At 43.4% G+C, this 17651-nt stretch overlaps 1 protein-coding gene across 1 annotated transcript in view; it reads left to right on the top strand.

Annotated features, from left to right (window-relative positions):
- Positions 1-17651, top strand: part of Synpo2 (synaptopodin 2) — a 142819-nt gene that overhangs the window by 98589 nt on the left and 26579 nt on the right. The window contains exons 2-4 of the mRNA XM_051185563.1: positions 2430-2581; positions 6222-7015; positions 9249-11449. Coding sequence (XP_051041520.1) covers positions 2430-2581; positions 6222-7015; positions 9249-11449 — 3147 coding nt within the window. The remainder of the gene's footprint in view (positions 1-2429; positions 2582-6221; positions 7016-9248; positions 11450-17651) is intronic.

A 17651-nucleotide genomic window follows, 5' to 3' on the forward strand; every position in this document is an offset into this window, starting at 1 on the left:
CTCTTTTCTTAACTCAGTTCCAAATACAAGTTTCAGCCCAGTGTGGAGGCAGGAAGATCAGGAGTTCAAGGCCAGCCTGGGCTATAAGAGACCCTGTTTCATAATAAATAAATAAATTAATAGACACACACACACACACACACACACACACACGTCTTACTGGTGAACCTGCTATGCTGACACTCCTCACCAGGGGCTGACATTTTCTTGTCAGCCTCTGTGGCACACTCAGTACACTAGAAAGAATGCAGGGAAAGGAATGGAGTAGTCTCATCGAACACCCTTGCCAGACTTCTGCACTGGAAGCTGGTTTACTCCATTTTTTTTTTTTTTTTTTTTTTCTTTATCACACATTCTAGGCATTTTCTCCAGTACCTTCTCCACCGTATTCGTTTGGGTTTCTATGCTATCCAGGAAGTGTAACACTGAAGTTTTTACTTGTTTTGTTTTTTCACTCTGTTCTAGTCTGCTCTTTGGTGTCCTTTTCTTCTTCTCATGCAATACATTTTGGTCACATTCTTTCCCCTCCCCCAACTCCTCCCAGATCCAACTTCATGTCATCTTTCTCTTTAAAAAAAAAAAGAAAGAAAGACCACGACCAAAACTAAAACAAAAAAAGGTAAAATCAAAACCAACTTCAAGAGACAAGAGAAACAGAGATTAATCTTTCAGAAAATCATTTTGACGAGGACACTTTTACCTTTCTTAACGGTTTTGCTTGTTTGCTTTGAGACGTGTCTCACTCACAGGGATCTTTCTACCTCAGACTCCAGAGGTCTGGGATCACAGGTTTGCACTACCAGGCCCAGCCTTTCCGTGGTGCTTGAGGGCGCAACAGTTGTGTTTTGCAGACAAACACAGGCCAGTGAAGCCACACAGTCACCGTAGCACATGGGAATGTAGCACGTAGGCACTGCCGGAATGCAGCTGACTCCCATGCTGGTGCTTGGCTTACTCAGACACCATTAAAAGCCCCACTTGACAAACATAAGCACGGTGATGGACTGCATGTTTCCCGAGCAACATGTGCTTGGATGACAGACAACTCTGTTGTGTTAGGGATTTGTCTTCCAAGAAACAGTTTTTCATCTTGTTCTGCAAGCTCATAAAGCTGCTTAAAACTTTGACTTTTTACCTCTGACTAAGACTGCGCCATGAAAGGTATGGAACTCAGAATCCATCCTGGCACTCTGTAGTCTGGACACCCTTAGGCCTAGAGACACAAGTTGACAGTTCATGTTAGAACATAACGAAAGTTAAGGCCATAGGACAGACTGACAAGAATTAGAACTATCTAGACCAAAGAGCAGAGCCATTGCCAAATCAAAGCACAGCAGACCCAGAGGGAGGCCATAAGCTCTCATATCTTGTCCCCACGCTCTTTGAACTCATTCTAGTGCTTTCTATTGACCAACTCCAACCACCACAAGTCAGAATGCGAGGGAGTCCAGCCTATGGGTCTCCAGGGGCCACTGCACAAGGGAGCAAGCAGGACATAGAAGGGTAACCTGAGGTTAAGAGGCAGTGTTTCAGCAGGATTATAGTTGCACAGGATGTTAGCCCCGGCTGACTGCTCACTATGGAGCTGATGGGACTCCTCTGTTGTTATGCTAATATTCTAGAGTCCCTTCTAGGTTTGTATTCAGTTGTTTTTCAACCACATTTGGTGGTGCAATGTGGTGCAGACCTTATATAGCATGGCTGTTATTCCCTTCTTTCTTTCCTTTTTATTTCTAATTGTCATCATTTTGTCTTTTTGCTAAAATTTGTCCTCAATTCCATGTCCTGACTAGATTTTTAGTTTGTCTGTTTATTTGGCAGGTGGGCCTTTTGGGTTGAGACAGGGTCTGTCTAGGTAATCCTGGCTGACCTGGAACAATCTATGCATAACCAAACTGGCCCAAGTGCTTTGGTCACCATGCCTGCCTGAGAAGTTCATTTTAATCAAGGATTCCTTCCTTTAATGTCCCAGTCACATGCTCTCCTTGGGTACTGGGGTGGTCTTCAGCATCCCGTCTTCCTGAATGGCCATCTCCACCATCTGCTTCCTGAAGCCGGTGCCCCAAGCTCCTGTGATCACTTTCTGCATCAACATAAATATCCAGGCTCTTTCTCCATTTTTCCTTATTCTCTGTTTCTTTTTTTCTGGTTCCTTGGTGATGGCTTGGCTTGCCTGCTACCTATTTCCTTACAATGTTATCAGTTAAATGGTGTTGTCATGGTAAGTCATGAATTGTGTGTGTGTGTGTTTAAGAGGAGGCAAAATGTATTTAAGATGGACTTATAAGTTAGTAGATGAAGTAAAAGTCAGGGTTGGATTCCTAATTTCAGGCCAATTATGTCTCCCTTGGAGAAGATGACATGGTTTCTACCAGTTATGTGATTCTAAGTATTGCCTCATTTTTTTTTTTTTTTTTTTTTTCACTCAGATTCGAAGCCAGAGCAAAGCATCAGGCTCTGGTCTGTGTGAGGGGGATGAAGTGGTGTCTATCAATGGCAGCCCTTGTGCAGACCTTACCTACCCAGAAGTTATCAAGCTCATGGAGAGCATAACGGACTCTCTCCACTTGCTTATTAAAAGGTAAAGCAAATTTGTTGCATTTCTTGAAGCTAAGTGGAAATGACTATAGAGTCTACAAATATAGGTCCTGTGAGTTATGAGGGAATTCATGATACTGTATAGAAAGTCAGGACAGCTAAACAGATCACCACGGTGCCTTCTTCTGACCTTCAAGGGCACCAGGCATATATATGGTACACATATACATGCAGGCAAAACACTCATGCACATAAAATAATAAATCAGTCAATTCTATTCAAAGGGGCTTTCTGGCTAGTTGAGACTTAACTTGTAAATACTTAAGTACTTTGTTGAAAATCTTAGGTATTTTAGACCACCTTTTTTAGAAAGATTGGCATACTAATCATAACAATGTCATTTCCAAAGTGAAGAGTTTCTATACGGTCAGGGTTATAATTCTTAGATTTAAAGATGAATTGAAAATAGCTGTGTGTTAAACCTTTGACCAATACAATAACTTTTTATACAAAGATGATGCCTTGTGGGGGGGGGACAAAAAGCTTAAAAGTAGATTTTCACTTATCAGAACTTCCAATAAAACCATGGGTATGGAGAAGGAGGCTAGAAAAAAATTTGGTGCTATTGAAGTATTATTTACAGTGTAGAAGAAAGACCCCCTACACACTGTCATGTGATATAGGAATCCTCACGTGTACAGTACATATATGAATGCATGTTAGTGTATATAAATATTTACTCATCAAGCTCTTAGGATCCCACTTACTTCTAATGTTGCCTTTTGCTTTTCAAAGTAGCCAGTGAAAAGTAACTATTTAAAATCCAAACAACAACAACAAAAACCCCAATAAAATTGAACAGAAAAATGTACCAGGTGCCAAGGGAGCATCTACCTGCATTTGCCCCATTCTGAGTAAATCTACTAAATGTTTGAAGACTTCCAGCTTCCCTCTCGGCAAAGTCTACACATAAATAGGGCATCAATCTTTTCTACTTTATTCCTTCTTTGTGTCTTTACTGACTTAATGAGGCCAGTTTCTCTGGAACACACTAGTCTGGGACGTGTTCTACTGGTTCCTGTTTCCATTATGATGTTATCAGATAAGAAAACATTTGGTTCAAAGCTCAACCTTAGGCATTTACCTCGTTTTAGAAATAAATGCACTTGTTCTCTGCTGCTCCGAATAGCTAGGCTCCTCTTTGGTTTGGTTTTTCTCTTAAATAATTTGAATTTCTAAGAGACAGTTAACTGGCCTGGAGAGTTGGAACAATACCTAAGAGCACTTGCTCTTCTTGCATAGGACATAACTTGATTCCCAGCACCTACATGGCAGCTCAAAACTGTACCTCCAGTCCCAGGGGATCGGATGCCCTCTTCTGACCTTCAAGGGCACCAGGCATATATGTGGTACACACATATACATGCAGGCAAAACACTCATGCACATAAAATGATAAATCAGTCAATATTTTAAAAATAGTTAATTGATGGAAATCTAATGAAATGACCAACTTAGGAGGCCCAAAGCAACAGCGGTGTGGACATCTGCACATGTTCCTGAAGCTAAGCAGTCCTCAGTCATGTCACTGCGAGAGTTTGCTTTATTTCCCAGAGATGGCTGGGAACACTATTTGAAAGCAAAACAAACTCCAGACTTCTAATGCTGAATCTTTATTACCTTAGATGTTATTAAAATCATAAAAAGTCAAAAGCAAATGATTTTCTAATTGTACAAATGGTGAGACTGAGCACCCGTGTGTATATATCCCCCTCTTATTCTTTATGATTTTCTTTATTCATGTGTATACATTTCACTTAAGCTCCCAAGAAATATTAGCACTGGCCTGTTTGCCTGTATCCTGATCTATAGTCTAGAGTAAAGTGAAACTGCTTTCTTCTCAGATGCATAATTGATGAATAAATAGTTCAAAGTGATTTCAGCTACCTTTATCCAATTCCGCTAGATTAAACTGCTCTCCGGATTCAGTCACATAGAGCTGTTCATCATTCTCTACGTGAGAATAAACTGCCTAGACTGCTAGCTCAATCTTATATCCTTGACTATAGGGAGGCTGAGACAGGAGGATCTTCATAACTTGAAGCCTAGGCTATGGCGTGAATTCCAGGCCAGTGTGGTCTATACTGTAAAAACCCCCATCTCAAAAAGTGAATAGTCTAATCTACTGACAACATGTTTCAAAAAGTTTTTTTTTTTTTTTTTTTTTTTTTTTTTTTTTTTTTTTGCTTTTTCTTTGTTTTGTTTGTTGGTGGCGGTTTTGGTTTTTTGAGGCAGGATTTCTCTGTGTAGTTCTGCCTGTCCTGGAACTTACTCAGTACATCAGGCTGGCCTCATACTCAGAGATCCACCTGCCTCTGCCTCCCAAGAGCTGGAATTAAAGGCCTGTGTCATCACTACCAGCTGACTTATATTTATGTTAATTTGTTTTGTTTTTATAATTTTTAAATAGTATATCATTATGAAGCTTTTCAAATAGCTTGCATAGAGGAAGCAAGCAACAATTGGTTTGATTTTTGTTGGGATTTTCTAAATGCAGTCAAAATCACAGAGGTAAACATTTTGTACATTGGCCTGAAATTCCACTTCCACATAATTCCAGAGTAAATTCCTTTGAATAGAAGTAGGAGCTCCGCCCCTGTCCCCTTCTGTGAATGATCCCTGTACTAGTCAGGATTCATCCCAAGGAAGCAAGAAAGGAAGAGAGAGTTACTGCTGCTTGAAAACTCTACAAGTATGAGAAATGAAGGCATTTCCTACAGCTGTTCTGTGAATGACATTTCTCTTATAAACAGGCCTACAGACTGGAGATTTAGAAAGAAGTTATATGACTCCTGAATTGACATTGCTTCTCAGAAACCCAAATATGCAAACCTGGCTGTGAATGGATAGGTTTGCATCAGAGAAGACTGTGGAATAGCTCTGTCTTCCTAGCAGATGTAGAGAATCAGTGTGAGGACAGGGATTCTACAAGGAAAGTGCTGGAAACGACAAGTGCACATAGAAGGGACAGCATCTCGGAGTATAAACACCGCATGACTTAACAATGCATTGCAGCATAGAAAGGATTGCTTTTTGCATAGGAGATCTGGGCTGGGGTCTACTATGCTCATTGGAGCTTAGAAATGGATTTCCTTTTCAGCCTTTCAAGCATATATCTTGGCTAAAAGTTATTTGAGGTTTAAGGTTGATCTGAAGTTCTGGATGTAGCTATGTGACTTGATGATGTCTGGGCCAAAGCTTACTCCACAGGACACTGAAGTTCCTGGTCACCTACAGAAAAAAAAAAATGGTGTGTTGAGAAAAACCCAAACAATTTCAAATCACACATAGATATACCCTATGAGAGGCACACATATAGCTAAACCCTGTGCTTTTTACAGGTAAAGGCTGAATTAAAGATGGGTTTGGATTTCATTTTTTTAAATGTATTTTTCTTGTTCTTGAAAGACAATTTTATCTTGATGACCTTTAGTAGCCATGTGGATGTGCTGTCAAGTTCTTATTTCTAGTACTGTGGAGTTATTGGGGCGATTTTTATTGAACCATGCATAAGACATCATAAATGTTTGGAAATCCTTTGCAGGTGGGATACAAGCTGACTTTTTGTTTGTTTGTTTTGGTTTTTTGTTTGTTTGTTTGTTTGTTTGTTTGTTTTGTATGCAGACCATGTAGTGGCACAAGTGAGACTTTGGACTCTGAACCAGAAAACGTAAACCATCAAGATCTTCCACATGAGGGGGGAGCCATGGAAAGTACCACCCTGCAGATTCTTCCAGCCTCAAAGATCCAGCGCAAAGACCTCTTTCTTGCTCCAGTCCAAAGTAGAGTTCCCCTAAGCGAGGACCAAGGAAATGATTGGGGTTATGCGGAATGCACAACAGGAGAGAAAATTCCCCAGATGCTTGACTCCCAAGAAGGACACTTGGTAGAAGAGGTCATCTTAAGGGAAAAGGCAGAGGCAGGCCAGCCAGGCTGTGTGGTTGAGCTACAACTGTCCCTCTCAAAGGACAGACATCAATGCACGAGTGGCCCTATAGAAACTCTCCAGGGAGATGAAAAATCCAAGTCTCCTGACCCAGACTGGAGTTCACAACACCAGAGGACTGTCCACATAAATTCGGTCGCTGCTGCTGAGGAAGCAGGCACTTCTCTGCTGTCCAGCACAACAATCCAGACCTCCAGCGGCCGGGAGTTGAGAGTGATCCAAGGAGAAGCAGGAGGCGCAGGGCTGCCCCAGGTGGAAGTGATTCTAGATTGCTCTGACAGGCAGAAGGCGGAGGAGTGCAGGCTGCAGGCAGGAAAGGGGTGTGTGGCTTCAGTGGTAGAAGGAGGGCGGTCAGAAGCACCTCCTTCTCTGGTCTCCTTTGCAGTCTCACCAGAAGGCACCGAGCAGGGGGAAGACCAGCGCTCAGAGAAGGATCACAGCAGACCACACAAGCACAGGGCAAGACATGCTCGTAAGTCCTGCTGGGGGTGGGTGGGAGCTGCTGGCCAGGGAGCTGGCATTTTACAGTAGTTTGCTAGTTGGGCTGCATGAATTTTTTAAGGTTTTTTTTTCTCATACCTTCCTACCATCCTTAATGCTTTAATTAATGCACAAAATAACAAATATAAATCGTGTGGAGAGTACCAGTTTCAGAATCGGAATCAGTAAATTTGAACTTCATTATAGACTGAAATGTCTTTTTATGAACTTCATTTTATCCCCAAAGATGCAGGAACTGTTAAAGAAACATGAAATATGCCTCTTTTATTTGTTGAAGAGTGTTAAGACATTTCATGTTAAAATACTCTGAAGGATATCGGAAGTTAAGGGGGCTCAGTTTAAATGACAAAAACAGTTCTGCCTTTTTCTGAAGTCGCTGATATTAAAAGTGGAGCTTCATTTTGGATAAGAAAGAAAGGAAAAGAAAAGGCATTCTGGGGCTTGATGATGCTTGCAGAAGTGTTTGATGGACAAGCGCATGTGATGCCCAGCGGTTACATGATCCTTGCCGGGGTGTAAGCCTCACTAGGTGGCGGCGTTGCTACACCTCCCAGGCTCGATCTCCAGGGCCATGCTCAGGCCGATCTGTGTTCTCCCACCAAAAATGGGGCTTAATGCAAGGCCTCTGCTGGAATTTTATCTGGGTTACTAAGGTCACAAATAGAATGGGGTCAAGAATTGCAGTTAAGTTACTATGTTTTCTTTCATATGCATAGTTGTTTTTCTTAAGTTTGCTGGCTTTGGGTTTACCTAGAGGATGCAAAGGCTGACTGTACACAATAGCAATGAACTTGGTGACCCAAAGTCATACATCAGCTTTGTAGCCTTGTTGTTCCTTTGGGTGCATATTTTTAGCACAGCCATTTGTAGCTGTGTTGGTAAGTGCCAGTAGCCGCGCCTTATCCCTCAGACAACCTCACATATATAGCGTATTAACCCTGAGTGCTGTGACAGCATGCGCATAGTTCACATCTTGGCAGTGAACAGACAACTGTGCAGCTGCTACTGTCAGTTTAATAGCAAGCTGTAATATCACTAGTCAAGAAAGAATCATATTTAATGATGGCCAGGTTTTGAACTATTTTGTCTGCACAAAATTTGATCACCAGAAAAATATCTGTAAGATTACTCTAAAGTCACTTTCTCTCATTCTATTTTGGTTAACTAAGTCTGGCTTTTAACAACAAAAATTATTTCAGTCATGAAATATGTTATTTTTTGATACCTTCATTTAACTCAAGATACTATAAAATTTATTTATAGAGCATACTCACTAAAGGTGGTTATGATTAATTGATGCTATAAATTAATTTACCAATAACTCTTTATAACAATAACATGAAAATATAAAGTTTGACCTTTTTAAACTGTCACGTTCTTCTTTTTAATAGCATGATTGCTGTATCACTTCCAATGTTAGTTTCAAAGGCCTTAAGTCAGATAATCTTTAACTTTCCCAAGGTTTACACTTGTTCTCTCTGCAACTGAAGCAATGCTGTATTTATAAGAGACTATTCCATTTGCAGAATTGTGTAGCTAGTACTGAATCTAGAGTTTATGATAGATTTCATAAAGTTCTAAAAACTCTGAAAAACAATTACTAACTCAATACATCAATTATTAACTCGCTGTTGTGCATCCTTATTAATTCAGTAGCTCACTGGAAAGACTTGAGGTGGTTGTCAGGGTAAAAATGAAGAAACAAATATTTAACTGCATCCCATTGAAGCATTCTGTGTTAACAATTCACTTTTAGATATATGGCAGTACAAAGTACATCTTATTTTCAAAACTTTACATTCCTAAAGTATATACTTTTTAATATACTCATATCCTATTAACTGGCACTTCCCAACCCATGGGGGAGAGGGGTGTGAACCATGTTGTAAGTCAGCATACATAAAGCTGTGTTTAGGTGAGTAAATGGAACAAGCCGCTGAACAGGGCTATATATTGCTACTATATATGCGCAAATTTGAAAGGAATGAAGAGTGGTGTAGTTCGGTGCTTGATGACGTACACTCCCAGGGTACAGAGGATGGATGGGGGCAGAATGAATGAAAAATACATGAGTTTGATTTCTTCAAATGTCAGCACCCAGTCATAAGAATTTGTATATGTATTCATGTTCCTCATTGAGAGTCAATTGCTGTGCGTTGTTTCTTGTATTCGTCAATTCAATACAATCTGTGTTCTTTCCCTAGGGCTCAGGAGGAGTGAAAGTCTGTCAGAAAAGCAAGTAAAAGAAGCTAAGTCTAAATGCAAAAGCATCGCTCTCCTTCTAACGGATGCTCCCAACCCCAACTCCAAGGGGGTGTTGATGTTTAAGAAGCGGAGGCGGAGGGCCCGGAAGTACACCCTAGTCAGTTACGGTACTGGAGAGCTTGAACGAGAGGAGGAGGAGGAGGACCAGGAAGGTGACAAAGACGAGATAAGCGAGGTTGCATTTCTTGGAACAAGCGAGTCAGAAGTGGACGAGGAGTTACTGTCTGACACTGACGAGAACACACACGTTGTGCACTTTGATTGGGATTCTGGACTGGTGAACATCGAAAAGAAACTAAACCGAGGGGACAAGATGGAGATGCTGCCAGACACCACAGGCAAGGGAGCGATCATGTTTGCTAAGAGGAGAGAGAGGATGGAGCAGTTCACAGCACAAAATGAAGAGGAGAAAGCGTGTGTGATGCCAGGCAGAGGACCAGCAGCAGATGGGCTGCAGACGGACGGGCTGAGAACCGTGACTTCTTACCAAAGGCAGGAAGAGGAATCATTGAGAGTGCAGAGCTCTGTGAGTGAAAGCTCCATCCAGGTGGGTCATAGTCTTGGCAATGTGCTACAACAGAATGGCTTCAGTGGAGTGTCTGAGACAGCAGGGGCCCAGAGGGTGATCCCTATGAATAGAACCGCCAAGCCCTTCCTGGGAACTATGAACCAGCCAGCAGCCCCCTTCTCCCCAACGCGGAGTGTGACAAGTCCCATCTCCGACTTCCCTGCCCCACCACCTTACTCCGCCGTCACACCCCCACCTGAAGCCTTCTCCAGAGGGGTCTCAAGTCCAATCAGTGGCCCCGCACAGCCCCCTCCATGGCCCCAGCCTGCTCCATGGTCACAACCAGCCTTCTATGATTCATCTGAGCAAATAGCGTCCCGAGATGAGAGGATCGCAGTGCCGGCGAAAAGAACAGGAATACTGCAGGAAGCCAAAAGACGAGGCACAACAAAACCCATGTTTACCTTTAAAGAAACCAAAGTGAGCCCCAACCCTGAGCTCCTGTCACTTCTTCAAAATGCAGAAGGTAAGCGAGGCACTGGAGCTGGAGGGGATTCTGGGCCTGAAGAAGACTACCTCAGCTTAGGCGCAGAGGCGTGTAACTTCATGCAAAGTTCTGCCAAACAGAAGACCCCACCTCCTGTTGCTCCAAAGCCTGCAGTCAAGTCCTCCTCCTCCCAACCAGTAACCCCAGTTTCTCCAGTCTGGTCTCCGGGAGTGGCCCCAGCCCAGCGTCCTGACTTCACCACATCAAGTCTACCCAATCCACCGCAGGTCACAGCTGTGTCGTCCATCAAAATAGCCCAGCCTTCGTGCCCTCCTGGCCGGCCTGCCAGCGCACTGAACCTGGCTGGTCCCTTCAAAGGGCCCCAAGCAGTAGTCGTCAGTCATAACTACACACCCAAGCTATCAGCACCCACACCACCACAAGTGAATGCTGCTCATGCTGGTGCCGGAGGACCATCCAATGAGCTTCCTGGAATGAGTGGGAAAGGAGCCCAGCTCTTTGCCAAAAGGCAGTCGAGGATGGAGAAGTACGTGGTGGATTCCGACACAGTGCAGGCCCATACAGCTCGAGCCCAGTCTCCCACTCCATCCTTGCCCGCCAGTTGGAAGTACTCCTCCAATGTGCGAGCACCCCCTCCTATGGCCTACAATCCTATCCATTCCCCCTCATACCCACTGGCTGCTATCAAGTCTCAGCCACAGGCCGCCCAGGCCTCCAAAACGAGCAAGAAAAAGGGCAAGAAACCTCTTAACACTTTGGATGTCATGAAGCACCAACCGTATCAGCTCAACTCATCTTTGTTTACCTTTCAACCTCCTGATTCAAAGAATGGCCTCCCTCAAAAGTCAACGGTCAAGGTCAGTTCAGCTCCGGCCACGAAGCAAGCCCTTCTTCCCCAGCAGGCGAATGTTGGCTCTCCCACCAATGCGCAGGCTTCGTCTGTGTACTCGGTACCGGCCTATACCTCTCAGCCCTCCTTCTTCGCAGAGGCCACCTCGCCCGTTAGCGCATCCCCAGTGCCTGTGAGTGTTCCCACCTCTCCGAAGCAAGAATCAGCCTCCTCATCGTATTTTGTGGCACCAAGGCCCAAGTTCTCAGCCAAGAAAAGCGGCGTCACAGTACAGGTGTGGAAACCGTCTGTCGTGGAAGAGTGATCTCGTAGCTGAAGCTGAGTGTCCACTTTGCTTGAAATGAAGTGTTTGCAGTGTTGAGCCCCCAACAGTGCTTAGCCGATCCTCATCTTACTTACTTAATTTCTGATACGTTACTTCCCAACCTGGGTCCAAGAAGCATAATATTATGTTTTTGGGTCAAAGCCCCAAGTCGGTTTGACTTAAAATATATTTATTTTCTTTGCACACTTAAAACTACCTGTGATATCCCCAAATAGGCATGTGCCATTATATCAAGTAAGCAGGATACTTAGGGTTTAGGCTTTAGCCACAAGACAGTGATCAGGGTAACCAAGCTTGAAGGCACAGCCCTTCTGTAACAGCTGTAACAGAGCCCTTCGCATAGTGAAAGAGCTCAAATGGGGTGAAAATATAACATGATGACCGAGATTCCCTTCATGTCACTCTTTAGTTCTATTTCTGCTATTAAGGACATAGGAAATCTCTGGAGGACAGGATCAGCTCTGCCCAGTAACCTCAGATGTTTTGCTGTCACAGAGAAGGGACTCTTACTTGTTGGGATTTGTGTAACCTAGCAATAGTTTACAAGGAGGGTCTTAGATGCAGGGCACTTACCCTGTGTCAGGCCCTTGCCTAGATATTCTCACACACATAGACTCCTTTCAGAAGATGTATATGAAGTAGTTAGGCTAGGGAGAGAAATCTCATTATGCTTAGAAATGGATTTCCATGGTCCTACCCCAGTTCCTTAAGGAATTGTCGAGTGCATCTCCCATTGCTGGTGAAAGCACGTGTTTCTTTTTCCTGAGCTGAGGCAAAGGGTAGCACGGTAGCATCAAGTAACACCAAAAGGAGGATGGACATAAAGTCATGCTTGGTTATTGTTTTACTTTGAGAAGCCACATAATTGGGACTGGAGGGGCGGGGTTACTGACTGGTGCTTGGAGACAAAGCAAGAACCGTTGGGAGCCGGTCTGCGTGACCTCACAGATTTTCTTCTCACGTCCAGTTTGCTTTTTGGCATGTCCTCCCTCCACTGTCCCTGCAACTCTATTCTTGCACCTTTGTTTTCTTATTTCTATTCGATGAGCCAGCATAGTTTGAACAAGGTTACCTTGTAAATTTGGATTGGTCACGCACCATGTTGTCATCCAGCTGGCTATGAGGTTAATAATGGCACCGATCGCAAACCTGAAGACCTTTCTCATATCTATTTTAAGTCCGGGTGCAACCAACCATGGAAAATCTTCAATGTGGGTTAATGTAGAGGAGTGCGAAGCAGTGGTGACAGCTCCAGGGGAAACCCTCTGCTTTGTGCAGGGGATGAATGTGTAAAGATTTTCCTGGTTTGAGAGGACACAGTACCACTTCAGTCTCAAGATAGCTGTATTCCTGTCTTCTGCTGTCACTGCCATTCTGCTGTATTCCACTATCCTATTAAAATACTACCTTCTTTACCTGTTCACTGTATGTTTTACTTCAAGGCTTCGTGTACAACTTTGCTCTGATCTCAACCATTTCTCTAATGTTTCTCTTATAGCATCTGAATTTCCCTTTGGAGAGCATCCACTGTTTGTTTGTTTTCTTTTCTTATTTTACATATTGATCCCAGTTCCCTCTCCGTCCTTCCCTCCCTCCCACTCTTTCACCCTCCCATGCCCCCCCCCCAACCACCCTCCCATCCCACCCCTCCACCCCATGCCTTCCTGGAGGGGTCATCTAAATCTGTCAAGTCATTTGAAATAGGGACTAGGCCCTCCCTCCTGCCTCTAGGTTAAGGGAGTATCCCTCCATGGGGAATGGGGGAGCATCCATTGTAAAACTATTAGTCTTAGATATTTCTCGAATGGCTACATGGTAGTGGGGCTCACCATCCCACTTCTCTCTAGACAACCTCCTATTGTATTTGGTGGTGCTGATGCAACTATCGGGAGTGATTTGGTCTCTGTTTGCCTTTATGGAAATCAATTAGGAAGATTCTTGCAAAATACAGGGGTCAAACCAGCCCCTTAGAACAGTGAATTTGCATTACTCATTGCCTGCATAGGCTTTTTGTTAAATGCCATGTATTTTTTTAAATTAATGGAACAACCAAAAATTATTTCTTCATATGAAATAGGGAAAAGGTCATTTTAGTAACTTAGCTTTTTGTTTTGTTTTTGCTTTTTTGAGACAGAGTTTCTCTGTGTAGACCTGGCTGTCCTGGAACTCACTCTGTAGACCAGACTGGCCTTCAACTTAGAGACCCACCAACCTCTGCCTTCTGACTGCTAGGATTAAAAGTGTTTGCCACCATGTGTGGCATAACTTTGCATTCTTAACATAGCATGAGTTAGAAGAAAGACAGAGAGCTGCCTCACAAACGACAGGAAGTTAATTTGAAATCATTGGTCCCAAAGAGCTCTTGCTAGTTGTAACCTAGAAGTATCCACAGTCATATAGTGGTTAGTGGTGTGCAGTGTCCTTGAGAAGGGGTCTTGCTTGCTTCTTGTTGACCGGTGATCTTAGCAGAACCACTATTTGCAGCTCACAACTTAAGACACCACTAACGTGGCTATGTTATTTTATCTGGAGATTGCTTGCGGGTTTAGAAACCCCTCTTAGAGACATGACTGGTGCTTGGACTCAGTTTCTACAGTTTTTATGGATGGTAGCAGAGACCTCATTCAGGACCACAGAGTCCATGGTGGGAAATTAGGTTGAACACTCCAAAGACCAGTATGGGAAGGAAACCAAGCCAACTCCATGAGGAAGATGGGCTCCCTCTTTTCTCCCTTCTCCAAGGAGCCATGCGTGCTCTGTTATGACAGGTTGTCAGTGTGGCAGGTAGGAGGTTAGAACTCTGGGATCTAACCATTGCTGCACCCACTTTCAAATCTGAGTCCTGGCTTTTACTTAGGTGGAGATTGTTGGGGTTAGCTGGTTGGCTGGTTGGGGAGTCTGGAAAAGCCATTTCCCGTTTTCTTTCCCTCGTTTGTGTTTTGTTGGTTGTTTTCTGTTTTGTTTTTGCTTGTTCCTTGTCTCTTCACGAAGTTAGTTTTTATTGTCAACAACAGCGATGATGGATCTCTGAGTGTGCCTTGTGTTGGGTGCCTGAAGAACAGTGGCCAGAGGGATCCATTGCAGGCTCTATTCCCAGACGTAATCACAATCACTGACAGAAAGACTATGTTAAACTCCTCTTCTGAGAGCTTCCCCTTTATAATGTCAAACCCCTCTTCCCAGGAGAAACATGGTACTGTGGGAAGTGTGTTCCAGTGTGGTTTGGAGGATTCTAGGAGGGAGGTGGGTATTATGCAAATACAAGATCAGCTTTTTCTCACTTATGGAGGAAGTGCATTAGCCTAAGAGCACTCACTAGCCTATCTTTAATACTTCCATAATAAGCATATTCTGAGACAGGACAAGACACAGTGTATGTATTTAGACTATTCACAGTCACATTTTTAGAACTATGTTTTATAGTGCACATTTGAATGATCATCCTAGAACATGTAAAATGGCACTATCTACAATGATTGTTGACAATAACACCCATTTATCCTATTAAATCACAAGAAGCAACAGGTTTGTAGGCACAGGAAAATGTGTTACAAATAGGTATTTAACATACATAGGCTGATGTCTTTTATTCTAAATCAGTGGTTCTTGACCTTCCTAATGCTGTGACCCTTTAATATAGTTCCGCATGGTGTAGTGACCCCAACCATAAAGTTATTTTGTTGATACTTCATCACTGTAATTTTGCTACTGTTATGAATCATAATGTAAATATCTGATATGCGGGATATCTGATGTGACCCCTGTGAAAAAGTCATTTGACCTCCAATGGGATCTTAATCCACAGATTAAGAACGCTGTTTTAGTAAGTGCCAAGCTCTCTCAATGTATGTAGAATAGCTGTGGATTATCCCAAAGCCTATATTCTAGCATCAGTTAGTCACATCTGTGATTTCAAAAACAAATGATACTCTTTTAAAGGGATACACTAACATAGGAGGCTGTTTGCAGTTATTGGATAGGGGGTGCTGAGAAATGCTAAGAGAATGCTATGAAAGCACAAAGCTCTCTGGGGCCCTTCCAGGAATGCTATTCAGAGTTCCAGACTTGGGTGGTCAGTAGCTACTGATATCACCTCAGTCACTTAGGAAAGAACCCACAAGTACCTACATCTTAAGGTTGAACTCCTCAGTATCAACTGTGATCTCTTACAGTCCTCACAGCAGGGAGGGTGTATGAAATCAAGGTCATCAAGAAGTGACTGCTTTCTGAAATGCTCAATCCTAGGCATGCTTTCAAAAGGAAACGTGGAGAACACATTCAGCTCTCCTGAAAGCACAGTTGTTGGGTTTGATGTGTATACACACACACACACACACACGCATGCACACACACACACACACACACACACACACACACACACACACACACCATGAGAAAAGTATGCAAATTCCAACAACATATTTCCGGAAACACTGACCCTCTCTGGTCTTGTGTCCCTTGTCACTGGACTCTGGGGGAACACAGACTTTTGTGAACACTTCAAAGCTGCTGGCGGAGTCAACAAGTATTCTGGGGAAATGCCAAGTTGGAATTCTTCTCTTGACTTCCCACCAAGGTTGGCCTCCAGCCACAAAGTAGACCAGTAAATTCCCATAGGATCCAGATACCAGGCAAAGTGCTGGATGACCAGACACCACTTATCCCCCTGTGAGCTCCCATCCCCCACAGAACCACAGAGACACAGCTCTTTCTTGCCGAGGGAGCCTATTCCAAAGTAGTTAAAGTGTATGTCCGTATGATGTGTTCACATCAGTCTACCTCTGGCACCCAAAAATCAAAGAACTACTCTGAGGCAATTGAATGAAGAGAACTTTAGTTGGAACATTGTCAAATTCGGGGTAGGGGGTGTCGCTCAGGTATATAGATGGAGATTTCTAGGTTCAATCCCCCAGATCACTTTCTAGATGAGTGGTTTCATCAGAAGCTTGGGAGCTAACAGAGTACAATCATGAGAAAGAAGAGGGTGGCTTCCCCTCTAAGTGATTTTTTTTTTTTATTATGGACACAAACATCAGTGTTTACTTTTATTTTTCACTGTTTTTTTTTTTTCCATGTGAAGATTCTTGTGGTGGTCTGGTGGTCTTTGTTTATCTCATGCTTGCTACTGAAATGTTAGTCAGAGGCCTCAGCAAGCTCTCCTAAGACCTGCCCTTCAACCTCCCTCTGCTAATGGGAACACTCAGAGATGTTCAAAGCACACTGCGAAGATAGGAGCCCTCAGTTCCTCCCTCCTCTGCCCCATAAAAAAAAAAAAAAAAAAAAAAAAAAAACAAAAGTTCCTGGTATGTGCATGACATAAGAAACAGTTTAAAGGCAGAGGACTATAGTTGGCCCTGTGCATGAAAGAAATGTGCATTGTAGGAATAAACAGAAAAACATTCCTCCTGGAAGTTGACATCAACGAGTATGGTGTTGTGTTTTTTGCACTTGGCAAGGGAACCATGTTTTCACACAGCAGGCAATCCTGACAGATGACTTATCAGTTCACATCAGGATGGCAGTTAGGGAGCGGGGCAGCCAGGCACACAGCTTCACAGCTTCCGGGGACTAGGCAGGAGAATTACATATTAATCATCTTCTACATGTCAGGCAGTCGGAGAAATATTTTTGTAAACTATGATGACAATGCTTTCCTTTTTAAAGCCTTTAGCCCTGGATCTGCTGAGCAACCTTCATACATTATCCTTTTGACCAGTGGTCCAGGTAAGGGCCGCAGCAATTTTTGTGCCCATTTCATGCACTGTCGATGGGATTCCAAGGCACAAAGCTAGAGACCTTGCCCTAAGCTGTTCACTGTGCGCTGGCAGACCCTGGATAACTCAATGTTCAGCCTGCCTTCTTAAGCCACACTGCATTTACTCCTTGGGATTCCCCCAAGAACAAAGGTGTTTTCCTACTTTATGAAGAACCTGAAACTCAGAGAGGCCAACAACACGTCTACTAGTCAGATGGGAGGTGAAACAAGGGGAATAAAGATGAAATGCATGCCCAGTCTCTACCATTTAGATCTACCCACCAAGCTCCAAGATGTTTCAGTTCTTTCCTGGGTTCAGAAGAGTTAATGAAGCTTTTGTGTCAGTTCTGAGCTTTGGGTAGTGGACAAGGCTGAGCTATATGTGTCCAAGCCAAG

Source organism: Phodopus roborovskii, unplaced genomic scaffold (genome assembly GCF_943737965.1).
Source record: "Phodopus roborovskii unplaced genomic scaffold, PHOROB, whole genome shotgun sequence".
Classification (NCBI taxonomy): domain Eukaryota; kingdom Metazoa; phylum Chordata; class Mammalia; order Rodentia; family Cricetidae; genus Phodopus; species Phodopus roborovskii.